This window comes from Oculina patagonica, chromosome 2, assembly GCF_052425735.1.
Source record: "Oculina patagonica isolate OP01 chromosome 2, crgOcupat, whole genome shotgun sequence".
Classification (NCBI taxonomy): domain Eukaryota; kingdom Metazoa; phylum Cnidaria; class Anthozoa; order Scleractinia; family Oculinidae; genus Oculina; species Oculina patagonica.
The window spans coordinates 11,782,076-11,805,499 of NC_135759.1; the positions used below are offsets into that span (position 1 = coordinate 11,782,076).

The following is a 23,424-nucleotide window of genomic DNA, read 5'->3' on the forward strand; positions in this document are numbered from 1 at the left end:
AATGGCCGTAGTTGTGTCTGGAAAAATATCAGAAAGTATTAAATTTTGAACTTGAAATTGACTTTGAAATGGCTTTTTATCGAGTGCGTCCTGAAAAATGTAGGATTACTATTAAAACGAAATATGCTTCATTTGTTTCTCGTATTTAAGCGATGCAAGGAAAATTAATTAGCAGAATTACTTAATTTTACAAGAGAAATAAACTGCCACTCTCTACAGTGACTGATGCAGACATTTAAGGGCGTGAAAGCTTCCTTACAATAGATACAGCCACCAAACGGATCCCTTATCTCCAGGGCTCCAGATCAGCCACACTGTTATTCTTTAAAACAAAGTATATAAATTAAGCCATATAAATTGTAAGTACTGAATGGTCATTGTAATTTATTTAATCCTGTGTTAATTGTATTATTATCAGCAGCACAAAACGAAATCGTATAGTAGTGGAAGTGATTGTAGATGTAATTGTAGTCGTGTCGTAAATGATGTAAGTAGCGATTTTAGTATTGTTGTTAAGTAAGGTAACTGTATTGTAGTGCAAGTAGCTGTGTTGTATGATATTTGTATAATAAGTAGTGTGTTGTAATGAACTGTATTTAGCCTCAGTGTTGTAAGTAGGGTTGGCAAATTCATTAAAAAAAACACCATAGAAGCGCGCGCTTTATGTTCTTTGTGACGCTGAACGCATCATTGCTGTTCGTTCTATTTTAAACATCCATCATCTTACCTTCATGGATTGGATTACAAGAACATTTAAAGCAGGCTTTGAAGAGTTCAAAGAGCGAACAAGTGTTGGCGGTGAGTAAATTAACACAAGTTGTGTTCGCGTTGCTATTGTTCTTTGGCGTGTAGCGCTCTGTAAAGAGATCGTTTCATAGGTCGTCGTTTGTACTTTATTTTTCCATACATGTAGAGTTAGATACCCTGCGAGCAGTTGGTTTCTCCGCACGCTACGCTACCAACGAAAGTAGTGAATTTTCTGCTCGCAGAAAAAGGGGAGAATGGTACTCCTAACGTTGATTTTCACACTGAACAAATTTAATCTCAAGTATTAAAAAACGTTGTTTTTGTGCTTTCGCAGTGACTCACCTGGAAGATGTAGGCGCTCTAGTTGATGACAATTTATTTGAGAGAGACATTCTGATTGCCACAAAGAAGCTTGCTTCTTCATCTAACATTCCCGAAAGAACACAAGGTAATAAACCTGTCTCCCAATTACGCGGGTTTTTTCGTATTGAATATTTTAGTTAAAGGAGAAGTTCACTCCAGAATGGCCATTTATTTTCTTAACGCCAATAAAAAGTTTATACAAAGATATGTTATTCACCAAAATTTCAGCCTCCAACGTGCGCTATAACCCTACGAAATCTTTCTTTGAAGTAGCCCAAAACTCGACAACTGAACGCCGCCATTTTGGAGCTGGTAATGTATGCGTGACGTCAAAGAGCTCAGCCTGAAGTTTGGCGGAAAAATTTTAATAGTCGAAACTCCTTGTTTCTTTGTAGTGGCGTTTGTTTGTCAAAATACAAATGAGATACAAAAGTCTTTTCGCCGTCTTTCAATATCTAAAAGAAAAATTACTCAATAAGAATGGGTAGGGACGAAAAATAACTGCCAAAGCGAACACAAATATTTGTGTGTTCCGAAAGCTATACGGGAGACTGCTTTGAAGAAGATCACAGATACAGTCTCCTATGTGAAAATACCCACACACAAAAAAGAAAGAGCCAGACGCAATACCAACCAATGATGCGTTTATGTTATTACACTTTTTAGTTGATTTCAGAGGGGACTTTTAATCAACCAGAGAAACTCTTCTTCATCAAATATAAGATCGCAACTCCCAAAGTGAACTTTATGTCATTTTTGTAGTTGACTGACTGAGCTAGAAATGTTTGAATTATTTCATTTTAGATCAAGCAAAATTTTAACTTAACTTATTACTTGTTTGTATCTTTTTCTCTGTCTTTTTCTCCTTCTATATTTATTTACATGTACAACCCAGTCATTGCATCCAAAATTTTTAACACTAAGCCCGTTTTGTTATTTCTATTCTGAGAAGTGTTGTTGCCAATTTAAGTCAATTTTTGTTCATGCTGTAATTACTTGCCGTCGTCGTATTTGCTCGATTAAACGCAGGTCACCGATTAAACTCCGGCTTCGTATTAATAAACGCCGGGTCAAAAATGCTAACTTTTAAATAAACACCGGGGACGTTTGATCGAGGTCCCGGCGTTTATTTGCGGTCGAGCAAACAAGTAAATATATTCTCTTAAATAGCACTGCTACAACAAACTGGTACGGTTTGCTTCTTTGGTAATTTTTTTTATAATGTTAAAGGAAAGTCCGGCGTAAAATAACTAGGATGGATGCTGTAAACAAAATGAAACAGCAATGTTCGCGTTCGTGTTGTCATGACTGACGCACTGTTGTTTATAACAGTGAACGTTTATAACTGCGGAGGACGTTGGCGACATTGCCGTTTATGGACTCATTGGTTGTTTATGTTCTGCAGTTCGGTTTGTAACAAATCTTGATTGCAACATGCACATGCCGTATGCAATACTGTTACTTTGGTAAAAAACATCCTCGGAGACCCAAGAGCAGTTTGTCGGCCGGGACGACGAGAAAAATCGTGGTTCTCGGGACTGAAAAAATTACAGAAAATTGCACTTCGTTAATAAACACCGGACCCCTCCAAGTTTGAAATAAACGCCGGAGGTGTTTGATTTGAGAAAACTCGGTAAGCAAAATGACTAACCTCCATTCTTTCCTTATTCTTTCGCCTCCTTTCGCTTGCGTGTCGTTTGAAGGGAGTTACAGATCTAGAAGGAGATTTCTTAAAAATGGTTTATATTGCGTCTGGCTTTTTCTATCTTTTGTGGGTATTTCCACGCAGGAGACTGCATCTCTGATCTACTTTGAAGCATCCTTCCACATAGTTTTCGGAACACACAAATATTTGTGTCCGCTTTTGAGCAATTGTTCTTTTAAATATCGGAAGACGGTGAAAATAAACACCTATTTTTGTATTTCTTGGAGCTCTGTGTGAGCAAAATGGTGCTGCACAAACAGGCATTTTGACAAACAAAAGCCACTACAAAGAAATAAGGAGTTTCGAGTATTTAAATTTCCCCGCCAAACTTCAGGCTGAGCTCTTTGACGTCACGCATACATTACCAGCTCCAAGATGGCGGCGTTCAGTTGTCAAGTTTTGGGCTACTTCAAAGAAAGATTTCGTAGGGTTATAGCGCACGTTGGAGGCTGAAATTTTGGTGGATAACATATCTTTGTATAAACTTTTTATTGGCGTAAAAAACATAAATGGCCATTCTGGAGTGAACTTCTCCTTTAAGCAGTTTAGTTAAGAACAAAGCATGGAAATGTTGCGTTTCTGTGTGGATGTTTTGTATCTGTTTGTGTTGGATGTTGTTCTAAACTTTATTGATTCTACATTAAGTATCATTTTTGCATCAGTTAGTGTAGAAAAGGGTAGGGAAATCAGCATTATTTTGTTCTGGAAAACTTTAAGGGTTTTGTGGACTCGAAATGTCACAGTATGTATTGTACTGTAAGTAGAGTAAGCTTTGTTAGTAAGTAATTAGTTGTGAACATCTCGCTTTGTAAGAATCGTTCTGTGTGTGTGTTGCAATAAAAAAAATATAAATATAAACGCTAGGAGAAGTACACTTACAAAACCCTAAAACATAAAGGTAGCCCTGCCATAACTGACCTTGGATAATAACTTGCAATCGGCTTTCTTTTTTTCCCATCGTCAGCGGTTAAAGACCTGGGACATCTCTCCTGGTCAGGTACGTTTTGCTTCAACCTTGCGATCTTCAGTTTAATAAAACACATATATTACAAAGAACAATTTTAATTTGTAATGAACCCTTGTAGCAGGGGAGGTAAAGATATCACGCAGCTAAAATATTTCTCGGTTTCTATACTGTGCGGGGGACTGTGATGACGCAGTTTAGAGTGTTACTGCTCTCCTCCATCTGAGGTTACGCCCTAATATTTTCCTAGGTTTCCCCAAAAATTTGCTGGTGTCCATTTGTGACATTTGTACACCTCTGAAGAGTGAGTCATTTTATAATGTGATTCGATAGTTATCAAAGGTTCAAATTATCAGTACAAAGCAGTTCTACCCGCACATAGAAATGCTGTATCGAGGTGTTTTCTTTTTTTTTTTTGTTAACCAAAGGGGGATTACGTACTATACAGACATGAAATTTTATTACTTACTCTTGTAAGAGTGTGAAAGTAGACTGCAAACGGTCTTTGACCGCTCGTGACTGGTTCGCGAATCCGTAGAGCATTTACATCAAATTTCTTGACGATTTTTTCAGATGTAGCATACATGCTCACACACTCTTGTGCGAGGGATTCTCAGTGTTGTTTTCTATTCTTATTTTATATTTAGGAGGACCATCAGCAGCCAAGTTTGCCGGAAACCAACTTGTCAATTTACTTAGCGTCCTGAATAATCCCAGTGAGCCTACTGTCCTGAAAATGGTAAGAAAATCATTTATCGGCTTTTATTCTTTCGTTTAATAGACAATATTTTAAAAATCCATAAGGATGTGTCACCATTTTTCCCTTGCCTTAGATTCAGTGGTCTAAGCACGACACAAGATTTACTCCAGCTGAAACTGTTTGGGAAATCTCTGCGATTCCCATGTGATATCCTAATACATGCAGTTTTCATTATTAGCATTTAATTGTTTTTGAAAAGAAAAAGGAAAATTTTTGAACGGCAACAGAATTACCTTGATCTCTACCAGCCTTGCCATCATCTTTCGCTGGAACAGAAAAACAATCCTCGCTTCTTAAAATAGGTAACATTACGTAATGATGACTACAATGCCAAGGACGGATGGAGCCTGAAAGAAAACCAGAAAATTCCCCTCCTACGTCCAGTTAGCCTTCAAGGAGGTTAAAAACGAAGTTACACTCGAAGTAATTTTACTTTTCAGTTTACGATTCAAGCAATAAGTGAAATTTGTTGCGCCAACAAAGAAAACCAAGACAAAGCAAGGTATGTCAAATTACTTACTGTAAATTTGTCATTTTGTTTGTGAAAGGTTGGCATCGGTTATTTGGGTTATTCTGTCCGAAGAGTGTGCAGTTCATAAATAAACTCACAAAATTATGCCTTTTCAGCGCGCGGCGCTTCGACAGCATATCAGCGGAGGTGAAGATTTAAAATACCTGCGCAGCGTATGTACTAAATGTATAACTGAAAACGTTGGTTGATACTAGTCCACTTTACGTCCACTCGGGCCAGAGTTCCGTACCTCACACCCCCTACGGTATTCTCTGAAACGGTCTGTCATCTTGAGGCCATTCTAAGCTATTTCATTTGTTTCCTTGTGCCTGGCAAGCCAAGACACTTCTATTGCATCCTTTCTGATATTAAAACAAGGGTTTAAATGTTCCAGGTTTTAATACTTTTATTATTACTGTAATAATATTTCGGGCTCTAACGTGTCCCAATACTGGAATTTCTGAATGCAGCCTAGAAATAGGTCTATTAGAACTGACTATAACCGATTTCAAGTTTGTTTTCCCTTTTTCTAGGTTTTTTTTTCGGAAAACACTTTTACACACTGTACCTTTTCATTTAACAGCAGCAAAGTAAAAGGTCTCCAGCTGTCGTCACACGTGCACGTGTTTCAAACATGTCAGGGGAGTTTGGTCGAGCATAGTTTAGTATTTTACGCAGTCAAAACCGTTTTGATACCCACTGCGAGACCAAACGAGTCTGATATGCCGCCGAAGCGTACCCAAAAATAAGACTGGGTGTTTATCATTCAAAAATCCGGCGATATCAGGACAGTAGACGACAGGGTTTCTGATTGGCTAATTGCGTACTGTGGTGCGGTTTGAAACCTTATTACGCTTCTACCTGAGTCTAGTATTGCGGAGCACAGCATACAGATATCCACAGTATAAATCAAAATGCGTCCAAGATTGAGATGTGAGAGAAGAAAAGAGAAAACCAGCCTCTGCTGCTAAAATATCAAATTAGCATGATATATTTAAAAGTAATACATCATGCTTGGTATAGTAACTCTCCTGCTTTGGTTTTAGGTGTTACGGTCTCATTGAGAAACTTACAGAGGTTTTAAGCACGACTGAACCAGAATTATCCGCCCTGGTGAGACAATCAACAAGTCTTCAACTATCAATACTCAAGGCTTTGTTGTTGTTGCTGTCGTTATTTAAAATCCTCGCCATATTGTCTTTATGTTACGTGACAAACGTTTCGGTAATCACCGAGTAAAACTGCTTCATCAATCGCTACTTAAAAATGTCCACAGCAAAAGTATGCACAAACCTACCGCGGCTTTCCGCTATTTTCAGGAGACCAGTTAAAAAAAATATATAAAAAGATTGCACCAGTCACATTCGCAATGGAGAGGCTTTTCGTGCCAAAATTACGTATAAAAGAACATTAGAAAATCGTTCAGTGCCACATTAGACAAAAAAGTCTTGTTGACTTAACACCATATGCAGCATCAACATAAAATTCACCTTGAAACCATTGACATCGATCCTTAGACAATTCCAGTTAGATAGAAGAAGATTTCTGCTGAAAAAGAAGAATTCTTTTAACAAACCTGACGAACAACTTTTTCTGACGCCAGCTTAATCTTTAAGACACTGAAACTACTAAATTTTTTCGGTGAACTTTTAGCTAGTGGTATCCTTTTTTCTTTTGCTTTATTTCCAGAGACGTTCCTCTGCTGCCTGCTTGCTCACGCTCGCTTGTGAAAATCTCGAAAATCAGAAAACTCTTCTTGGCACCAACAGACTGCAAGTAAGTGATTCAAACAACTATTTCTTTTGTCGAATTCACGTGTTGTTTACAGTGGTCTTTACTACAGGCGAACCGCGCTTTTCGGACACCTGCTTATTACAGTCTATAGTTATCTTAGTGCTCGTATATCGTACATTTTTTGACTTTAAAACAAGTTTAAACAACTATTCACTGAAGTGGAGGTGGCCAGTGGTCAATATTCGCCATTAGCTACCGACACTGAGGTGAATAGTTGTTTTAGTATATACTAAAACAGATATAGCCCGAAAAGGATGATTAATAGATGACTTGTTTGACAACAGCAAGTGTCTTTCTTCAGATGTTAAGTGACCTTAACTTTTCTTTATTTTTTATGGGAATCAAACAAAGTAAAAAATTCTTCTCACTCATTCATTCAAACCAGTTTCAATCAATAATAATAATTAACTTAATCATGTACGTATACAGGATTACTTGACTTCTGTTTCGGCGGAAAATTGGACCGCATGGGAGGAAAATGAAGCAGCACAACTGATAACATTTCTTGGGCTTGATCACTCAGGTGAGCAAATAAAATCACGAAAACCAGCTCTCGCTACGACAGCATTGTAAAACCCAGTTTGAGTTTTCACTCAAAACCTAAATTATTACAACTCTTGATAGCTTCTGCGAACACCTCTTGGAATTACCAACTGGCCTTTTCTCGTAAGGGATCACTCAGGAGTCCGATTGGTAAGAGGTTGCCCTCACCCCGATCGCTTGTACACAACAGGGGTCTCTGCTTGCGCGCGCTGGCCCTATTTTTTGACCAGCGCCATTACTCAATTCGGAAATTAGTAAAAAGAAATCTTGGTCAAACTTTTGACCTAACAATTCGTTACAGCGCGACGCGCCTTACCGTGGCCACCCAACAAACTTTTTTACAAGTGTCATCTTGTAATATTTTACGTTTTCACTGCGTTTTGTTGATAAATACGATGTAACAAGTATCTATTTGACCGTATTCAACTTTGCAAGGAGGCATGTTCGCCAAACAAATAATAATATTACGAGAGCACTCTTGTAAAAGAGTTTGTTGGGTGGCCACGGTAAGGCGCGTGGCGCTGTAAACCAGGTAGGTACAATCCGACCTCTATTAAGCAGCCATCCTCCACGGCCACTTTCCAAAAGTCGCGATTTATTTGTCAGTAAACTGCTGTATTCACTGGTCACCTCTATTAAGCGGTCGCGACCACCTTTTTGCTGTCGCAAGTGTATTGTTTATATGGCTTTTTATCTCCATTAGCGGCCAGCAAATTATCTTTCCAAGCGAAATGGTGACAGATGATATAAGGAAGTCACAAGCCACGCACACGTGCAAACTTTTCACATCCAGCGCTATACAAACATAATTCGTCCGTGAAATATCTTGAGCTAAATTTTTTAACTGTTGATGCAAAAAGGCCTAAAAACACTTGTCAACGATGTTTGGCATATTTTTCTTTGCATTATCAACCCGAAGAAATATTGTACATTTCAACTACGTGCCTTGTGTGTTTAATAGACTGCTAGTACTATGCATGGGCTGGTATTAAATGCACTTGATGTTTTGTTACAATGAATTTTGGATTTATCTTCGACACCAATTATGACGTCATAAACTTGTTCCATTCTTTCTATTTTAGACATTTTAGTGCGCAGTCACTCAAAAACGTTTTCGTGAAGCCTTCGGAAAACTTCGTATTTTTTGCTGTAATTCGAAAAGCAATTTTTTTTACTGAATTTCACTCAATAATGGATAGTTTTAGTGTTCGGTTGGTGAAAATGGCTTTTTGAAATTTCTGTTCATTTGATTCAACTCATTTCTTTCAAAGCTGTAACATTCTTGTTATTTGTTTGCGTTTTATGAAAATTACTGGCTATCTGGTTTTACAAAAAAAGATCATTTGCTTTAGGGGTAAGGGTTAATATAGTTATATTCTCACCGGGGCCCGCGCGAACAAACACCCTAATTTCCCATTCCACGTGCCCAGTTACTTTGGCAACTGCAAGCCATGCCGCTGACTATGTACAGGTATATATATAGCTTCTCAGTACACGTGTATTCTGTCTTTTCGTGAAGTGCTGGCGTACTTTTGCATCAGCTCCTCGTATACTCTAGCGTCATCGCTGCGCCCTCCGTCTGCCCATTACACAAGTCCTGGTGCCCTTATCCTGGAGTTTTGGCTACTCGTCTGACTCGTTTATACGTTCTACATGTTTATCCTCACTTCGCCGCTGCTTCTCTATTTCAAGCGTGCCAACTGCAAATACACCACCCGCTAACGCTCTAGCAATCCCTACAGAGAAGAGCCCGAGGTCTGTTATCTGGGTCTTCTCTCGCATGTTAATCTTCCGTTCCTCAACCAGGTTTAGTTTGTTATACGGTTTTAGCCTATTCTACTTATTTTGCATTGGGTATTTCGGGGCTCGCCGTGTGGTTGGTTTTTCCCCTTCCAAGTCGTTATATGTTATCTTTGAGACTGCGTTTATATACTATTTTCGTGGTCCTGGTTGACTCCGGGGAGCTCACCTCGGTTTTGATCTCGAGTTTGCGGTATTTTTCGGGCTTTAATATTTTGGTAGCTGATATTGCGTTTGGTAGGGGGAAAACCCCGCATGGCGGGCCCCAGCACTCAGTTAGAAATGTCCATTTGCTTGATTTTTGTTGCTGTTCCCTTTAGTTTCGTTTTGGTGACATATTTTTCTATGTTTTACTGGTGTCTTGCCGTAATTATATTATTGTAAATGCTTACACGCTTTCTGAGTTTTGGGAGGAAGACTCTTCGTTTTCTTTCAAGTTTAAGAAAATGTACCGAGAAATCACCCACTTAACAAAGAAGGCAAAGAGAAAGAGAGCCTCGGAACGAGGTTGGCTGTTCTTAGCTTGGGGCTTACGTGAGCGGGTACCGTAGGAGTCGCCTCGTTCCCATAACTAAACTATAACCGGGGTGATTGAGAGTAAGGGCTCCGGTGGGAATTGTTTACTATTCTCACCGGGGCCCGCGCGAACAAACACCCTAATTTCCCATTCCACGTGCCCAGTTACTTTGGCAACTGCAAGCCATGCCGCTGACTATGTACAGCTTCTTAGTACGTGTATTCTGTCTTTTCGTGAAGTGCTGGAGGACTGAAGCATTGGCGACCCACCCACCTCCCCGCAGCGATGACCTCTGTACTTGCCGTATTGGAGCTCTCGCTCTCTCTCGCCTCCGGAGTCGCCTCGTTCCCATAACTTAACTATAACCGGGGTGATTGAGAGTAAGGGCTCCGGTGGGAATTGTTTACTGTCGATAGAAAAAAAACTAAATTTCGCGTTAGATCGAGTGAGCGGGAAGAAACGTCTGGTAGAATAATGCTAAGCGAAATCTCATTCAGTTGGTCGGTATATTCGTAAAATTGCCACGGTCACACCAACAGGATTTTGGCAAACACCCCTGTGGTCTCCTGTTACCTAACTAATCAAAAAGTCAACTGTACGGTATCTTACTGTTTTATGTTCTCGTTTTTCAGCTGACCAAGGTTCTAGATGGGCAAAGATTAGAGCACTGGGCGCCAGTCTTGGAGGAGAAACGCCACAGCATTGACATGTGATTCCTTGTACGTTGTTTACGTGAAATGTTGAGATCAATAAAGACAATACATGACTTTTGTGACTAAACATTTTTAATAAGCCCTTAAAGTATATACAGTGGGCCAACGCTCTTCAGTTTACGCGAGCCTGACATCTTGGTTTCTTGACTAATTGAGGAAAGTCGCCCTACAATGACGCCATTTTCATTTCCTCACGTTTCACTCTAAATAATCGTAAAAAATACACTGAATAATATTGTCGATACAGACATTTTGAGACTTAAGAGCAGAAAAGTCAGTAAAAGATAAAATAAATGTAATCATCTAAGTCGTAAACCTAAAATGCTGACGCAGCTCGTACAGTCCTCATTAAAATTCCATGATAATTTCTAGTAAAATAAAAAATCAATAAAGATATATCGCTTGCTTTTATGACTACAGGCATCAAATCATCGTTTAAGAACACAAATTACTCAAGCAATTTCGTCCAGATTGAGCGAGAATTCAACAAAAAAAAGTATGGAAAATTAGTCTTGATAAGGTAATGATATTCGTATGTTTGTAATCAAAAGCTTATTTACAAAAGATCTGCATGCAAACACTACCGAGGCAGGCCCTGCAGTAAAATGAATGTTATGTATAAAATGTCCACACTACTTTCGTGAGCTTGATCTTGTTTGGCGCGTGTTAACACTTTGGGTTTGAGCACTTGAGCGTGTTTTCTTTGACTTAGGAACAACTGTTTCAGCATCTTGACGACTCCTTTTTGTCCCTCTTGTAGAACGCACAGACTGCTCACTGAACTCGACTTCATCTTCAACTGGTTTTGCGCTCCTTGTCGCTCGTGTTTCCCTGGGTTTGATTTCTGCTTTTTCTTTCAGCTCACGCTTTGCCCGAGATTTCTTCGCAGAATTATCTGCTCGAACGTCCTTCTTCTCCTGCAATGACGCGCTGTCTCCCTCAGGGATGGGCTTCTCCGCGGCGGTATTGCCTCGCGTACGTCTAGTTGACCTGGGTTCCACTACTTCAATCTCTTTTGGTTGGACTTCTTTATCCAACTGTTTGACTTCATCTTTCTTACAATTCTTTCCTCGAGTGCTTCGGGTCAAGTTATCATTTTCAACATCTTTACTGTCATCTGCTGGTTTTTTGCTTAAACGAGTTTCTGACCCAATATCTGCAGTTTTGGCGCGAGTTCCTTTGCGACCTGAGCTTCGCGTTGATCTGGTCTCCTCCAAAACTTGGACGCCTTCTTCGCCGGTCTTAGCTGCACGTCGAGAGCGCCTAGTTGTTTGATTGGTTACAGATGCTTTAACAGGGCCATTATTTACACCTTCATCCTTGACATCAACTCTTCGGTTTCGGGTGGCTCTTGTCTTTATTGGTGGTGTCACATCACTGAGCTGGGTTTCTTTGACTTTAGTGCTACGTGTTGCTCGTTTTCCATCAGCTTTCGGTTCGGTCATCTCTACTGCGGCTTTCTGTGTATCAACAGGTTTTTCATTAGTGTCTTCCTTGACACCTTCGTTTTTCTTACTCCTCGTAGCTATACACTTTTCTGCTACTTCCTCTTCACTAGACTCTTCTAAGGGCGTCTCTGCTTTTGCTTTAGCACGGTTTCCGCGTCGACAACTTCGCAAAGTCGCCTTTGATTGACTTTTTGTCTCAGTCACACTTCTGGTTTTTGTTGCTTCATTTGAGACCTTTTCCGCTACGTCAGGATCATCAAATGATGGCAAGGGAGATGGAACTTCAATGATGGGATCCAGCTGGGTGCGCTTAAACACAAATGGCTTTGGCGTGGCTGCTGTTGTAGTCTTCTTACTTCTCGTGGTTGACTTACTTTGCGCTGCTTTAGGCTTTGACTGTGTCTCAGTTTTATCTTCATTCCGCTGTTTGACTGTTCCGCGAGTGTGGCGACCTCTTTTAGGCACTGGCTCGACGGAATCCTCGGGAGCCTTACGCTTCGCTCGAGTTGTTCTAGGTGAAGCTTGGGAATCAACGTTCTTTGCCCGCTTAGCTGTCCCTGGCTTGGTCTTTGGAGAAGTTAAGTCTATGACGACTGGTGAAGAAAGCTTCTTCTCCTTTTTGTCTCGTGCAGTCGACTTAGCTGTGACTTGGGGCAAGTCATCTACTGGTGAAGCGAAAAGTTCTGAACTGAAGTGTTCTTCGGCATCAACGTGCTTTTCGCGAGTTTTAGGTGTCTTCATCAAGTTCCTAAGCCCAACAAAATTAGGACTGGCTAAGGTTTTCTCGGTCTGCACCATAGCTTTTATACCGCCAAGCTTGGGGCTCTCTCCAGCCACCTCATTTTTGGCATCAGGTGTTCTCATCAGTCTGGCAACTCCTTGGAAACCTTCACTTTTGCGCGAGTAGCGTTTTGGCTGTGGTTTAGGCGATGCAAACATGTTTGGCACGAAGAAATCTTCCTCGTTTTCCACGGCGTTGTTTTCTTTTGGCGACTTCATTAACCGTGTCAGTCCTTGCAGACCTAGACTTTTTCTTTTTCGTAAAACTGCTTTCATTTGAGTCGAAGAACGCATGGAAGGCGTTTTGCTTGGTTCTATTGGCTCCACAAACTCCAATTCAAGGTCAGAACACTCACTAGTCAGGACACATGATTGCGTCTTGGCGGAACGAAGAGATGGAGTGCGAGAGGGTTGAACTGGAGTCACAACTTGGACAGTGATGGCATCTTCTGCTGAATTACGTAGGGATGGCGTCTTCTTTGGTTTCAGCACTTCCTCAACCTCAAGCGTTGCTTGTGGAGTGATTGCAGTCTTGGCAGTTGGCTTTTTTCCTGATCTCAAAGAAGGGGTGCGAGAGCTCCGGATGGGTGTTACCATTTCAAGAATTTCGGTATCTTTTGCAGAACTTCTCAAAGAAGGCGTCCTTGTCGGTTTCAAGGATTCTGTCATGTGCAACTCTTGGTCGTCAGGACTTGCTGCCTCAGCCTTAACTTCCATGGTTTCTTTGGATCGCAATGAAGACTTCGTTGAGCTTCTTTTGTTTTGATCACTCACTGCATTGGTGGGTGGCGGTGTTACAAACATTTCAGGGACTCCTTCGAGGTCTTCAACGGGCATACAACGTTTACGGGGACCATTTGTCGCCTTCGCTAGACTAGATAACCAGTTGTCTGATTTCTGTCGCTTGGGGAAACTGATACTATTTATCTGAACTGCAGGTGGTGTCGCAAACATTTCTGATAAACCTTCCAAGTCTTCTACGGACGTGGCACGTGTTTTTACGCCGTTCGTGGCTCGTGCAAGGCTTGACATCCAATTCTTTTGAGTCTTTTCATTGGTTACTGGGAGAGCAGGCGTACCTTGGCTGTTGGTTGACTTGGTGATTTTCGTTTGAGGAGTGTTCTTTCCGGCAAGGCGTGTGCTATTTCGTCTATCCTTTGATTGGACAACTTTTGGAATTTCTGTGAAAAAAGAAAGATTACTTTCAGTTTAAAAAATGGAAAAAATAATCTTCGTCAAGTAGTTAACTAGAAACCTTCAGCAACTTGCGCCGATCTTCGTTTTATTACCGTCTTAAACCATCCATAATACCTGTACCGTTTTAAATGAAAGCTAATATACCGTAGAATTCCGGTTGTAAGCCCTGGGCTTATACAACTTCGTAAGGGGTTTTGGGTGGGCTTATAAGTGGAGGGGCTTATATCCGGGAGGGCTTATAAGCGGAATAAAAAAACGTTGCGAAATGATCTACGGGAGTGTTGATCAAAAACGTTTTTAAGTTAAAAACGCATAATAACGCAACATTTAGCCCTGTTCAGTACTGTCATCCAGCAGAGGGGGGCTTATATCCGGAGGGGCTTATAATCGGATGTATTTTTTTGTTTCCAGGTTGATGAGCCTATAACCGGGGGGGCTTATAAGCGGGGGAGCTTATAACCGGAATTTTACGGTATAGCACTAAGCCAGACATTAGAGTTTCTTTGGTTCTGTTCACAGCAATCTATATCTTAAACCATCCATAATACCTGTACCATTTTAAATGAAAGCTATTATATAGCACTAAGCCAGACATTAGAGTTTCTTTGGTTCTGTTCACAGCAATCTATATCTTAAACCATCCATAATACCTGTACCATTTTAAATGAAAGCTATTATATAGCACTAAGCCAGACATTAGAGTTTCTTTGGTTCTGTTCACAGCAATCTATATAACGAGTAAGCAATAACTTGGTTATCTGCTCATTACATTGTCCAGTCCTTACCTGGATTTGGTAAAGCGGCGTCAGTAAACTTGACAGGTGGAGTAGCCTGCAAAATGAAATTTATCATTGTCACCTCGACTGATATACACAAAGTAAGATACAAACTAGCTACATTGTATGAGACAGATGACAAATAACCTCAGTTTCTGTATCTTTACGAACTGATAGCCACGTCATTTCACTTCCAAGAAGGCGGCTATTCAAGGTTACAACATAACGAGGCTGTGATCTTTATTAGAAGATAACGACATAGAAATCACTGTTTGTACAAGTTGTTTCCTCTCGTATATAGTACAGAGAATGTAAAGTCTTTGTTTTGCACCTTTGCTGTGGGTCCTCGTTACTTTCGAAACTTTACGATACGATATTCACTTCTCTTACCACCGTTTGCAATGATACGCAACTTCAGAAATCAAAACAACCTCGGAAACGTTTCCAAGATTTCCGTCAATCAAAGTTTGAGGTTTCCGACAACGATTCGCGAGAGCGATCACAAAAGTGAACTGGTAATAAATACATTTTTCAGTCTCGAAAAAAAAACAACATAAAAATGCCTTTGCTGTGTAATACAGGGTTTGGTACTTCCAAAGAATGTCTGCGAAGGAGGCTAGGTTCATACCCTTTTTCACAATCAATTTTCCAGGACTCCAAAGGTCACATTAACACTTTCACTCCCAAGATTTCAATATTATTTCTCCTTACTGTCTGCCATACATTTCTTATAACGTTACTTGAGTTTAACATATTTCCAGAACCGGTAGTCTTTTTCCAGTCCTGAAAAGTGCCACAATAAAGTGCCAGGACTTTCCAGGTTTTCCAGGACCCGTACCGACCCTGGTTATTAAGTTAAATTTGACCAAGTTTCTGTAGTCTTCCGGCGGCATAATATCTTACTTATCTTTGGTGTAACTTCATGATCGCTCGTGCGAAACGTCAAACTTTGATTGAGGGAAATTTTGAAAACGTTTCCGTAGGTGGTTTCATTTTGGAGTCGCGTATCAATGCAAACGGTGGTAATGCCTAGAACTAGGCCAACTAGTAACTCCTATTTACTTAAACATACCTTGGAAAACACTTTCGCTGTTTTTCCAAACTTGAAAGAAGGTCCTTGAGATACTCTCTTTTTAGGTCTTTTGACGATTTCTGCATATGTGGGTTTTCTTGCCACTGTAATCACTGCTGATTTTCGACGAACAGCCCTCAGGGAGTGCTTAGAGTGGATCTGTTTACGAAGTGGGGTGGCCATGCGATGACGTGTTGAACGTAGCCTGGTACCAGCGGCAATTGCTTTCCTGAGAGGAGTCTTTATGGCTCTTCGTACTGGCGCAACGTTTGATTCTTCATCTGTTTCAGTCACTCCTTGCGAAGGTGAAGTTTTCAGCCTCTTCGGTTCGTTATCTTTTATTTCAACTTCACTTCTCTTTCTCTTCAAAGACTTTACTGTCTGCTTTAAAGCTACTCCTTCTTCAAGCTGCTTCCTTACTGGAGTTGGTAGGCTCTTCTTTGTTTTCTGTAGCTGTACGCCTCCTTTAATTTGATCCTTCAGTGGAGTCGGTAAACTTTTCTTGGTTTTCCTCAAGGTTGCACCACCACTAATTGCTTTCTTCAATGGCGTGGGCAAACTCTTCTTCGTTGGCTTTAACTGTTTTCCTCTGATGATTTGTATTTGTACCTCCAGCGGCAACAATTTCTTCGTTTTTCTAAGTTTTGAGCCTTGCTTGATTTCATTCTGAAGCAAGGAATTCATGGTTTTCTTGGTCTGTCGCAACTGTGGCTTGGCCTTTATGGCTTTTTTTAGTGGTGTTGACAGTTTCTTTTTAGTGACCCTTAGAGCAACGCCATCTTCTATTGCCTTTCTGATCGGAGTTTTTAACTTCTTTTTTGTCTCTCGCAAAGTGATTCCCTCCGTGATTTCCTTTTTAAGAGGCGTTGCCAATTTCTTTTTTGTCTGACGAAGGCTGATCCCGCCAATAATCTCTTTCTTCAGGGGTGTGGCCAACCTCTGTTTTGTCTGTCGGAGTCTAACCCCATCTGTGATCTCTTTTTTCAAGGGAGTAGCCATTTTCTTCTTGGTCTTCTGAAGCTTGACTCCGTTTTCAATCTCTTTCAAGAGAGGTGTTGCCATCTTCATTTTTGTCAGGCGAAGGCTGGTTCCATCAATAATCTCTTTTTGTAAGGGTGTGGCCAACCTCTTTTTTGTCTGTCGGAGACTGATTCCATTTGCAATCTCTGTCTTTAAGGGAGTGACCATCTTCTTCTTTGTCTTCTGCAATTCAACTCCTTTTTCAATCTCTTTCCTGAGAGGCGTTGCTAGTTTGGTTGACTTGCCTTTTTCAATTGTGATCTTTCCTACTGCTTCATCTTCATCCGAAGTGTAGTCATCACTATCTAAGATAGTCTCATCCATGTTTTCCTCCACACAATGACCCGCACCTGGTGGTGTTATTTGGGACTGGACTTGATCAACTGATTGGAACTCCATCAAACTGGGACTTTTTCCTGCTAGTCTCATTGACGATCGCCTGTTCCTTTGGGGTGTATCTTTATCGAGGACAACTTGATTAGGTCCATCTTCTTCCTCTAGAGATGATGACGACTCTCCCCGTTCCTTAGGTGTGGCAGTTTTCTGTGAAACTTGATCTTTCTTAGTGGATTCAAATTTTTTCCCCTCCAATCTTGAAAGGGATCGCCTTTTGCTTCTGGGTGTTGAACTCTCTGGGGTACCTTTAGGGGTGTCTATGATGTCAACTTCCATTGCAACAGACTCAGCCATCTTTCTTTCCATTCTCTGTGAAGATTTACTGCATTTTTCTGATGTGGAACTCTTCTGGACTGTGTTTTCAACTCCAGTATCCTCTTGAGGTGGAGAAGCTAATCCATGGGTGTCTTGATCTTGTTCTGATGACTCCATCTTTGAAGGAATCTGCATTTTGGGGGTATCGTTCTCAGAGGCATCCTGGCAATAATCTTCTTCTTTTATAGATTCAGTATGTGGCGAAGCAACAACTGATCTCCGTTTCTTGGCAGACGAACACAATGCAGTGAGGGAATGGCCACCAGAACTGGATGATCTCCTTGGTGTAGCTCCACGTCTTACTGGAGTAGCTGGGGGCAGGTTTTTGTCAAACTGTTCAGGACTGAGAACTGGTCCAAATGAAACTCGTTTAGAACGCCTTTGGTTCTTGTGCTCTCCTCCTGCAGACTTTGGTTTTTCACTGACAAGTTCTGCACTTTCATGATTTTTCTCCTGTGGTTCACTGTTCACGATAATCATGGAGAATGGTGTTTTATCAGCAGCTGGGGAGGCTAACGCCTCTTCCTCTTCTTGTAAAGGCATAGAGTGTCTGCGAAGCCTGTGGATGTTCTCCTTTAAACTCCCTCCTGTTGGAGGAGTTCTTGGGCTGCCTCTGGGGGTGGGCATCTTTGGGGTTTTGTTCTCTTGTTGTGCGCTTCCTAAAGTGCTGGAACGGCGGCGATGAGTCTACAATTGAGTGAGCAGATGAAGTTCATTTCTAATTATTCCTTTTATTATGAGTGCAAGTGATTTTTACGCATCTAGCCCAAAGGACATACATCACTTTACAGTTTTTTAATTCTTAATCCCTATTTTTATAAATTTTTAATTGTATTTTATAAAATTTTAAATTTAAATTTTAATTGTATATAATTTATTAATTTAGTTGCAATTTGTAATCCGAGGGCCTCTTGAATGACAGTTTTTACTGTTTGTCCTAACCCTCCTTTAATAAAGTTGATTGATTGATTGAAGGGGAGTTGGGGACATACCATAAAAAAGAAGCCCTGCTGGATTTATATTTGTGCAATGTCCTTTCAGGGGGGCTTGGATGGATACTTGGTCAGAATATTTTTCACTATTGGTGGTTTTAAAAGCCCGGACTGTTAAGCAGCATGTACAAAGTACATGTAGAAGCTGGCATATACCAGGGTTTTCAAAACAAGCCGGCACCCATCGGAGTTCCACCGGCTACTTGATTCTATGTCACCGGTTACTTTGGCCATAGCAATCAGCCTGTAAGAAACAAGCTTGGCTTGTCACAGCGGCCTACTTTTCCAGTTGCTGACGCCTACTTCAAAACATTTTGAAATCACTGATATACAAAATAATATAGACTTGCCCCAAGTCGCTCGTTTTATATCGATAGTTACTTGCTTTGAAATCTCACGCAAGTGCAAAATATGACTGCGCGGAATTTATTTGTCCGTGCGTAATGCACGATGCACACTGAATGACACACTAAATTGAGCAATGGAGTCACTTGCAGGAAATCGATTCTGGCTGTCATTTTTTGGCTGCGAAAAATGCATCATTTTGTGCGCATTGAGTTGGTTTCTTTTTTTGTGTTGATGTCAGTTTCTTGCGTGGTACTGGGCAGTTGACGCACGCTGTGGCATGTGTTAAAATTGCAATTTTCGCTTTTTTTGTGGGAAATCACACTTATGGCTCTTGATGGCTCTCTCATTTCTGTAAGATTTAAAAGGGACAGGCACAAAAGAAGATATTTGTATTGTTTGTTCTAAAACTAGTTTAACTGCCAACATGGAAGGAAACAAGTCTGCTAAAGAGGTAAAAATGCAACCATATATCTTGCGAGCAGCGCGAGCACACTAAGCTCGTGGGCAATAATATGATTGACATAATCTTGATGGCGTCACCGGTAGAAAAATCCACCGGTGACGCCACATTTCAGAAATGGCACGTTGCAGGAGAGACAAGTGCTTGTTCCCCCACTATCTGCCGCCATTTTGTTTTTCAAGCCCGCATGCGCCCTCCGTTTCCATATCCAGCAGTCTCCTGCAAAACTAACGAGCGACTTGGAGCAAGTCTAGTACAAATACTGTGTACTGGACTTACATGGCTTATGCAAACACTACATGGGTTTTAGTTATGATTATCACACAGTATTTGCAAATATCAAATGTCATGTTTTTTAGCCAGTGAAAAAACTTCCACTGTCCTGCTTCTCTGTAGCTCAGGCAAATGGATTTTTTTAAAGCACTTGTCAGATTGAGTAAAAGACGTTAGTATCTTTTTACAGTTTAGCAGTTCACACTCTAACCAAAGTCGCTAGGATTTCCTTAAAATTTAAATTGGTGAGTTGACAGTTGGCCTTTTATGGTTCCAAAACGAAATCATTCGTCTGCAAAACCTGCTGGGTGTTGACTATTCTTTTCTATCCCTTGACAAATTTCAACAAAATAAATTTAATTGCGTCTACATTGATCATCTGAAACTAATGGATATCTACCGGGGTATATAATTAATAAAAATTAATTGATTAATATGGATTGGCTTCACCAATAAATTGATGATAATCGATACTCAATCACAAGTTAAAAATTTGTCACAGCCTACCTTGGGTGACTTTTCCTTAGCTTGCTTCTGAACTGGAGAGGGAAATTCGAATCTGAAGGATCGATCACTTATTGTAAACACATCCAAATGCTGGACTTCCACTTGGCTTATTGGTTTCCCGTTCACAAGAGTTTGGTTACAGGAACTGAGATTGATAAGCTTTATCTGTCATAAAGAATGAAAATGGAAAGTATTGATCAGTGAGAAGTAACAATATTAATAAGATTTAGCCTTAAAGCAGAGCTCCCTGGTTAATTAATTAGCCCTTCATTTGAATCTGGTTTTACTGACCACAGACAGAAAAAAAAATAGGACTTGAGCCTGCAATTCAATTGTCTGAAAACCATTGCCTGGAGTGTTCATCATTTCTAAGAAATTATATCTGGTTGGTGTGACCGATACATGATGATAAGCAATTTTCCGAATATATATGGATGAGATTTCACTAACCATCATTCTAACAGGCATTCCTTTCCTGCTCACTCAATCTAGCGCAAAATTCAGTGTTCTTAAATTTTGTCAAAATAAATTAGGCTAACTGAAATTTAGGCAAGTTTAAACTTGGGACAAATTAATTTACAGCTACCCTTGGAGATAGAGCCATTTTGATTGCATTGCCTTTTGAGCGAGGTCTGCTTCCCTCATGGTTCCAGCGTGAACAATGGCATTAAACAGGGAAGAATTCTCCATGCACTACATAAAGGTGGATCAGATTATTCGCATGGTCTCACAGTATGGAGTTAAAGCCAACGAAGAAGAGTTTACCAACGCCATTGAAGAAAGCAATTCTGATATGCCGCCTTGTGGGTGGAGAGTCTTTGGTTAAGCAAAAACTGGGAATGTCAGTTTTAATAAAAATACCTTATTGTTACTTATTTTCAAAGGACTTTACTTTAAATTTCCCCATTTTTCGCAAAATTTAGTTCCTTTAATGTATTGTTTTGGCAAAATCACAAAATTTAAGTCCCGCGAAGTAGCAATAAGGTACTTCTTGTGGCAAACACAACAGTTGGGAACTTGTGTCTTGTGTACTGTACATTTATGGTGCCATGTTTGAAGAGGCCCTATGCACCAACTTGGCGCTGGCCAGGGGACAAGTGAAGTGAAGTGATGTTTGAAGAACAACACTCTAATATTTCTTGGGAAACTCTTGATTCAATGTTTTATCTTTTTGTGGAATGATTAATGATGTCATCACTTTCCTCATTTGCACAATTTGTACCAACCAGAATGAAAGGACTTCCTCTAAACAAAGTCTACAATTCCCGAATGGAATTTTCCAGAAAATTACCTTAGTTACATGTAGTTAACCCATTTGACTTCAAACAGAAATTTCCAGGAATTACCATCACTTGCATCTAAGCGTGAATATGTGCCGCCGAGACATGATCTAGTTGGGTATGAAACATAGCATGATTGGTTGTCAAACATTTGAAGTTTAGCAGACCATAAGTTAACTTTCACACTCAAAATGCTCAAACTAAACACTGAGTATGGGTGCAACTTTACACTTGAAGCAATTCAAGTTGCTGTTATGATCTTCCAAACTTCAAACATTTGATGACCAATCATGCCACATTTAATTATGTTTCGTACCCTTTTTCACAAACAATTTTCCAGGACTCTGAATTCATTTTAACTCTCTCACACCCAAGATCTCAATATTATGTCTTATTACTGTCTGCCATACATTTCTTATAATGTTAGATCTGGTGTTTCTTGAGTTGAACTGATTTTCAGAATCTTCCAGACCTGAAAAGTGCCACAATAAAATTCCAAGACTTTCCAGGTTTTCTTGGACCCGTCTTAAACGAACACTGTTAATACCCAATTAGATCATGTTTTCGCATGCAAGCAACAGTACATGTAATAAACAATTATTTTCTTACTTTTTAATACAAACCCAACTTCATGTACGGTCCATGCTTTTATATATTTTTGTTAAGGTCATTGCCCTGTATTGCATTGCGCATCCTTACTGTGCAGATTTTACGAGTAATGAAATGGCGGCTTTCTTCTATGCAGCTTAGTCCACAAGAAATAAAAAAGGCTCTTTCTCGTAAACTAGCATGGTGACCTATCAATTTTTTCACAGTTTTTGGGTATAGCGATAAAAACGAAAAAACAATATAAAACGAAAACAGATCAATTCCTATGTTTGAAAATAAATTATCACTGGAAATGTGTACTTTGCCAATACTCGAAAGGGAATTATTAAGGAATTATGTGGTATATACAAGGTCTTCCAGCTCCTAAATGAATACAGTGAGCCCCATTTTATTTCAAAATTTAAGTTCCCGTAACCAACCAGCAAAGTTTGGTTGGAAATCTGTGAGCAGTTCTATTTCATGTGATGAAACTGCATTTGTTTTATTTCAAGCCTTGATTTTCCTCTACTGAAAATGACAAATATAAACATGAAAATAACTGTACATGCTAGTACATGAAGGTTTGTACTTTCCAAATTGACATATTTTGAGTTCAACGATTTAACACTGTAGCTTGCTAATGGTTGTTGATTTACAGAAACAAGCAAAAACATGCGATAGAATAAGATGTTCCTTGAAGAAAACTTTGTGATATCTGAGGCTAGAAAGTGGCTTTTTGAAATTTTGTATATGCATGTAAGCTAATATAGTACAAGAATATATCTAAGTTTATATTTTTACTTGGATGTCAATTATATTGTGCACTTGATAAATGGGTGCAAACAAATAATCTTACTTGCTCGTATGATTATACACCGAATTAAAATTTGAACTAAACTAAAAGAATCGATACCGTTCTTGATGATCATGACAGAATCAAAGCACAAATGTAACCGAAAGCCGACCAACAAAGCCCTTTATATTCCAAGAACTGATAAAGTGGTTGGCCAAAAGTGTTTGCTAAATCCAAAAGAGTATAAATTCCGTTTAGTTTTTCTAACTCACACTAAATCCTTTCACAATTTTTAGCTAAGCTCACCTTCTTGTCGTTATCAACTCTTACGACGGCGTGTTCTTGTGAAACGTTTGGAAGTTGAATTCTTATGTCGCACTCGGGTTTTCTGCGGAAAAGCAAAATAATTCAACAACTTAACACAAGCTAAAATATTCTTGAAAGGGAACACTCTCTTTTTGGATAACAACGTTGTTTCTACGAAGGAGCAAACTTCACTAGAAATGCGCGGCCGGTTTCTCTGCTTACCTTCCAAACAAGCATTCGTTTGTTCTCAAAGGAAATTGGGGACCATCCGCCCCATTCCTCTTGATAACCACGATCTTACCAATAAGATCATTCATGGCTGTGGACACCACGTTCAAGGTGTTAATTTTTCCAATGCTGAACGAAAGAAACGGGGTAAAATGGGCGCCGAAAACTAAGGAATGTCATGAGATGGAACGCGCGAATGTCAACGGACGAAATGAATTCCAACGGATA

General features: G+C 40.0%; 2 protein-coding genes across 2 annotated transcripts; one reads left to right on the forward strand and one right to left on the reverse strand.

Moving 5' to 3' along the window:
* Nucleotides 1-665: 665 nt before the first annotated feature.
* On the forward strand, nt 666-10,472 carry LOC144639736 (armadillo-like helical domain-containing protein 2). Its single transcript, XM_078499038.1, has 9 exons — nt 666-798; nt 1,082-1,195; nt 3,780-3,812; nt 4,427-4,518; nt 4,980-5,041; nt 6,097-6,163; nt 6,740-6,826; nt 7,274-7,367; nt 10,337-10,472. Exons 1-9 carry the CDS (start codon nt 732-734, stop codon nt 10,408-10,410), a joined length of 690 nt encoding a protein of 229 aa, XP_078355164.1. The 5' UTR covers nt 666-731; the 3' UTR covers nt 10,411-10,472.
* On the reverse strand, nt 10,472-23,416 carry LOC144638679 (uncharacterized). The gene is made up of 6 exons (XM_078497909.1): nt 23,191-23,416; nt 22,969-23,050; nt 20,002-20,166; nt 15,691-18,108; nt 14,628-14,673; nt 10,472-13,826 (listed from the first exon to the last, which is right to left on the reverse strand). Exons 1-6 carry the CDS (start codon nt 23,283-23,285, stop codon nt 11,050-11,052), a joined length of 5,583 nt encoding a protein of 1,860 aa, XP_078354035.1. The 5' UTR covers nt 23,286-23,416; the 3' UTR covers nt 10,472-11,049.
* Between the last annotated feature and the right edge of the window lie 8 nt (nt 23,417-23,424).

Excerpts from the sequence above, each read along its gene's own strand:
- LOC144639736 (XM_078499038.1), top strand. The coding sequence starts at position 732 with ATGGATTGGATTACAAGAACATTTAAAGCAGGCTTTGAAGAGTTCAAA. Across the intron at positions 4,519-4,979 it reads AGCCTACTGTCCTGAAAATG|TTTACGATTCAAGCAATAAG; the intron begins GTAAGAAAATCA and ends TTTACTTTTCAG. Across the intron at positions 7,368-10,336 it reads TCTTGGGCTTGATCACTCAG|CTGACCAAGGTTCTAGATGG; the intron begins GTGAGCAAATAA and ends CTCGTTTTTCAG.
- LOC144638679 (XM_078497909.1), bottom strand. The coding sequence starts at position 23,285 with ATGAATGATCTTATTGGTAAGATCGTGGTTATCAAGAGGAATGGGGCG. Across the intron at positions 14,674-15,690 it reads CAGCGAAAGTGTTTTCCAAG|GCTACTCCACCTGTCAAGTT; the intron begins GTATGTTTAAGT and ends TTCATTTTGCAG. Across the intron at positions 13,827-14,627 it reads CGCCGCTTTACCAAATCCAG|AAATTCCAAAAGTTGTCCAA; the intron begins GTAAGGACTGGA and ends CTTTTTTCACAG.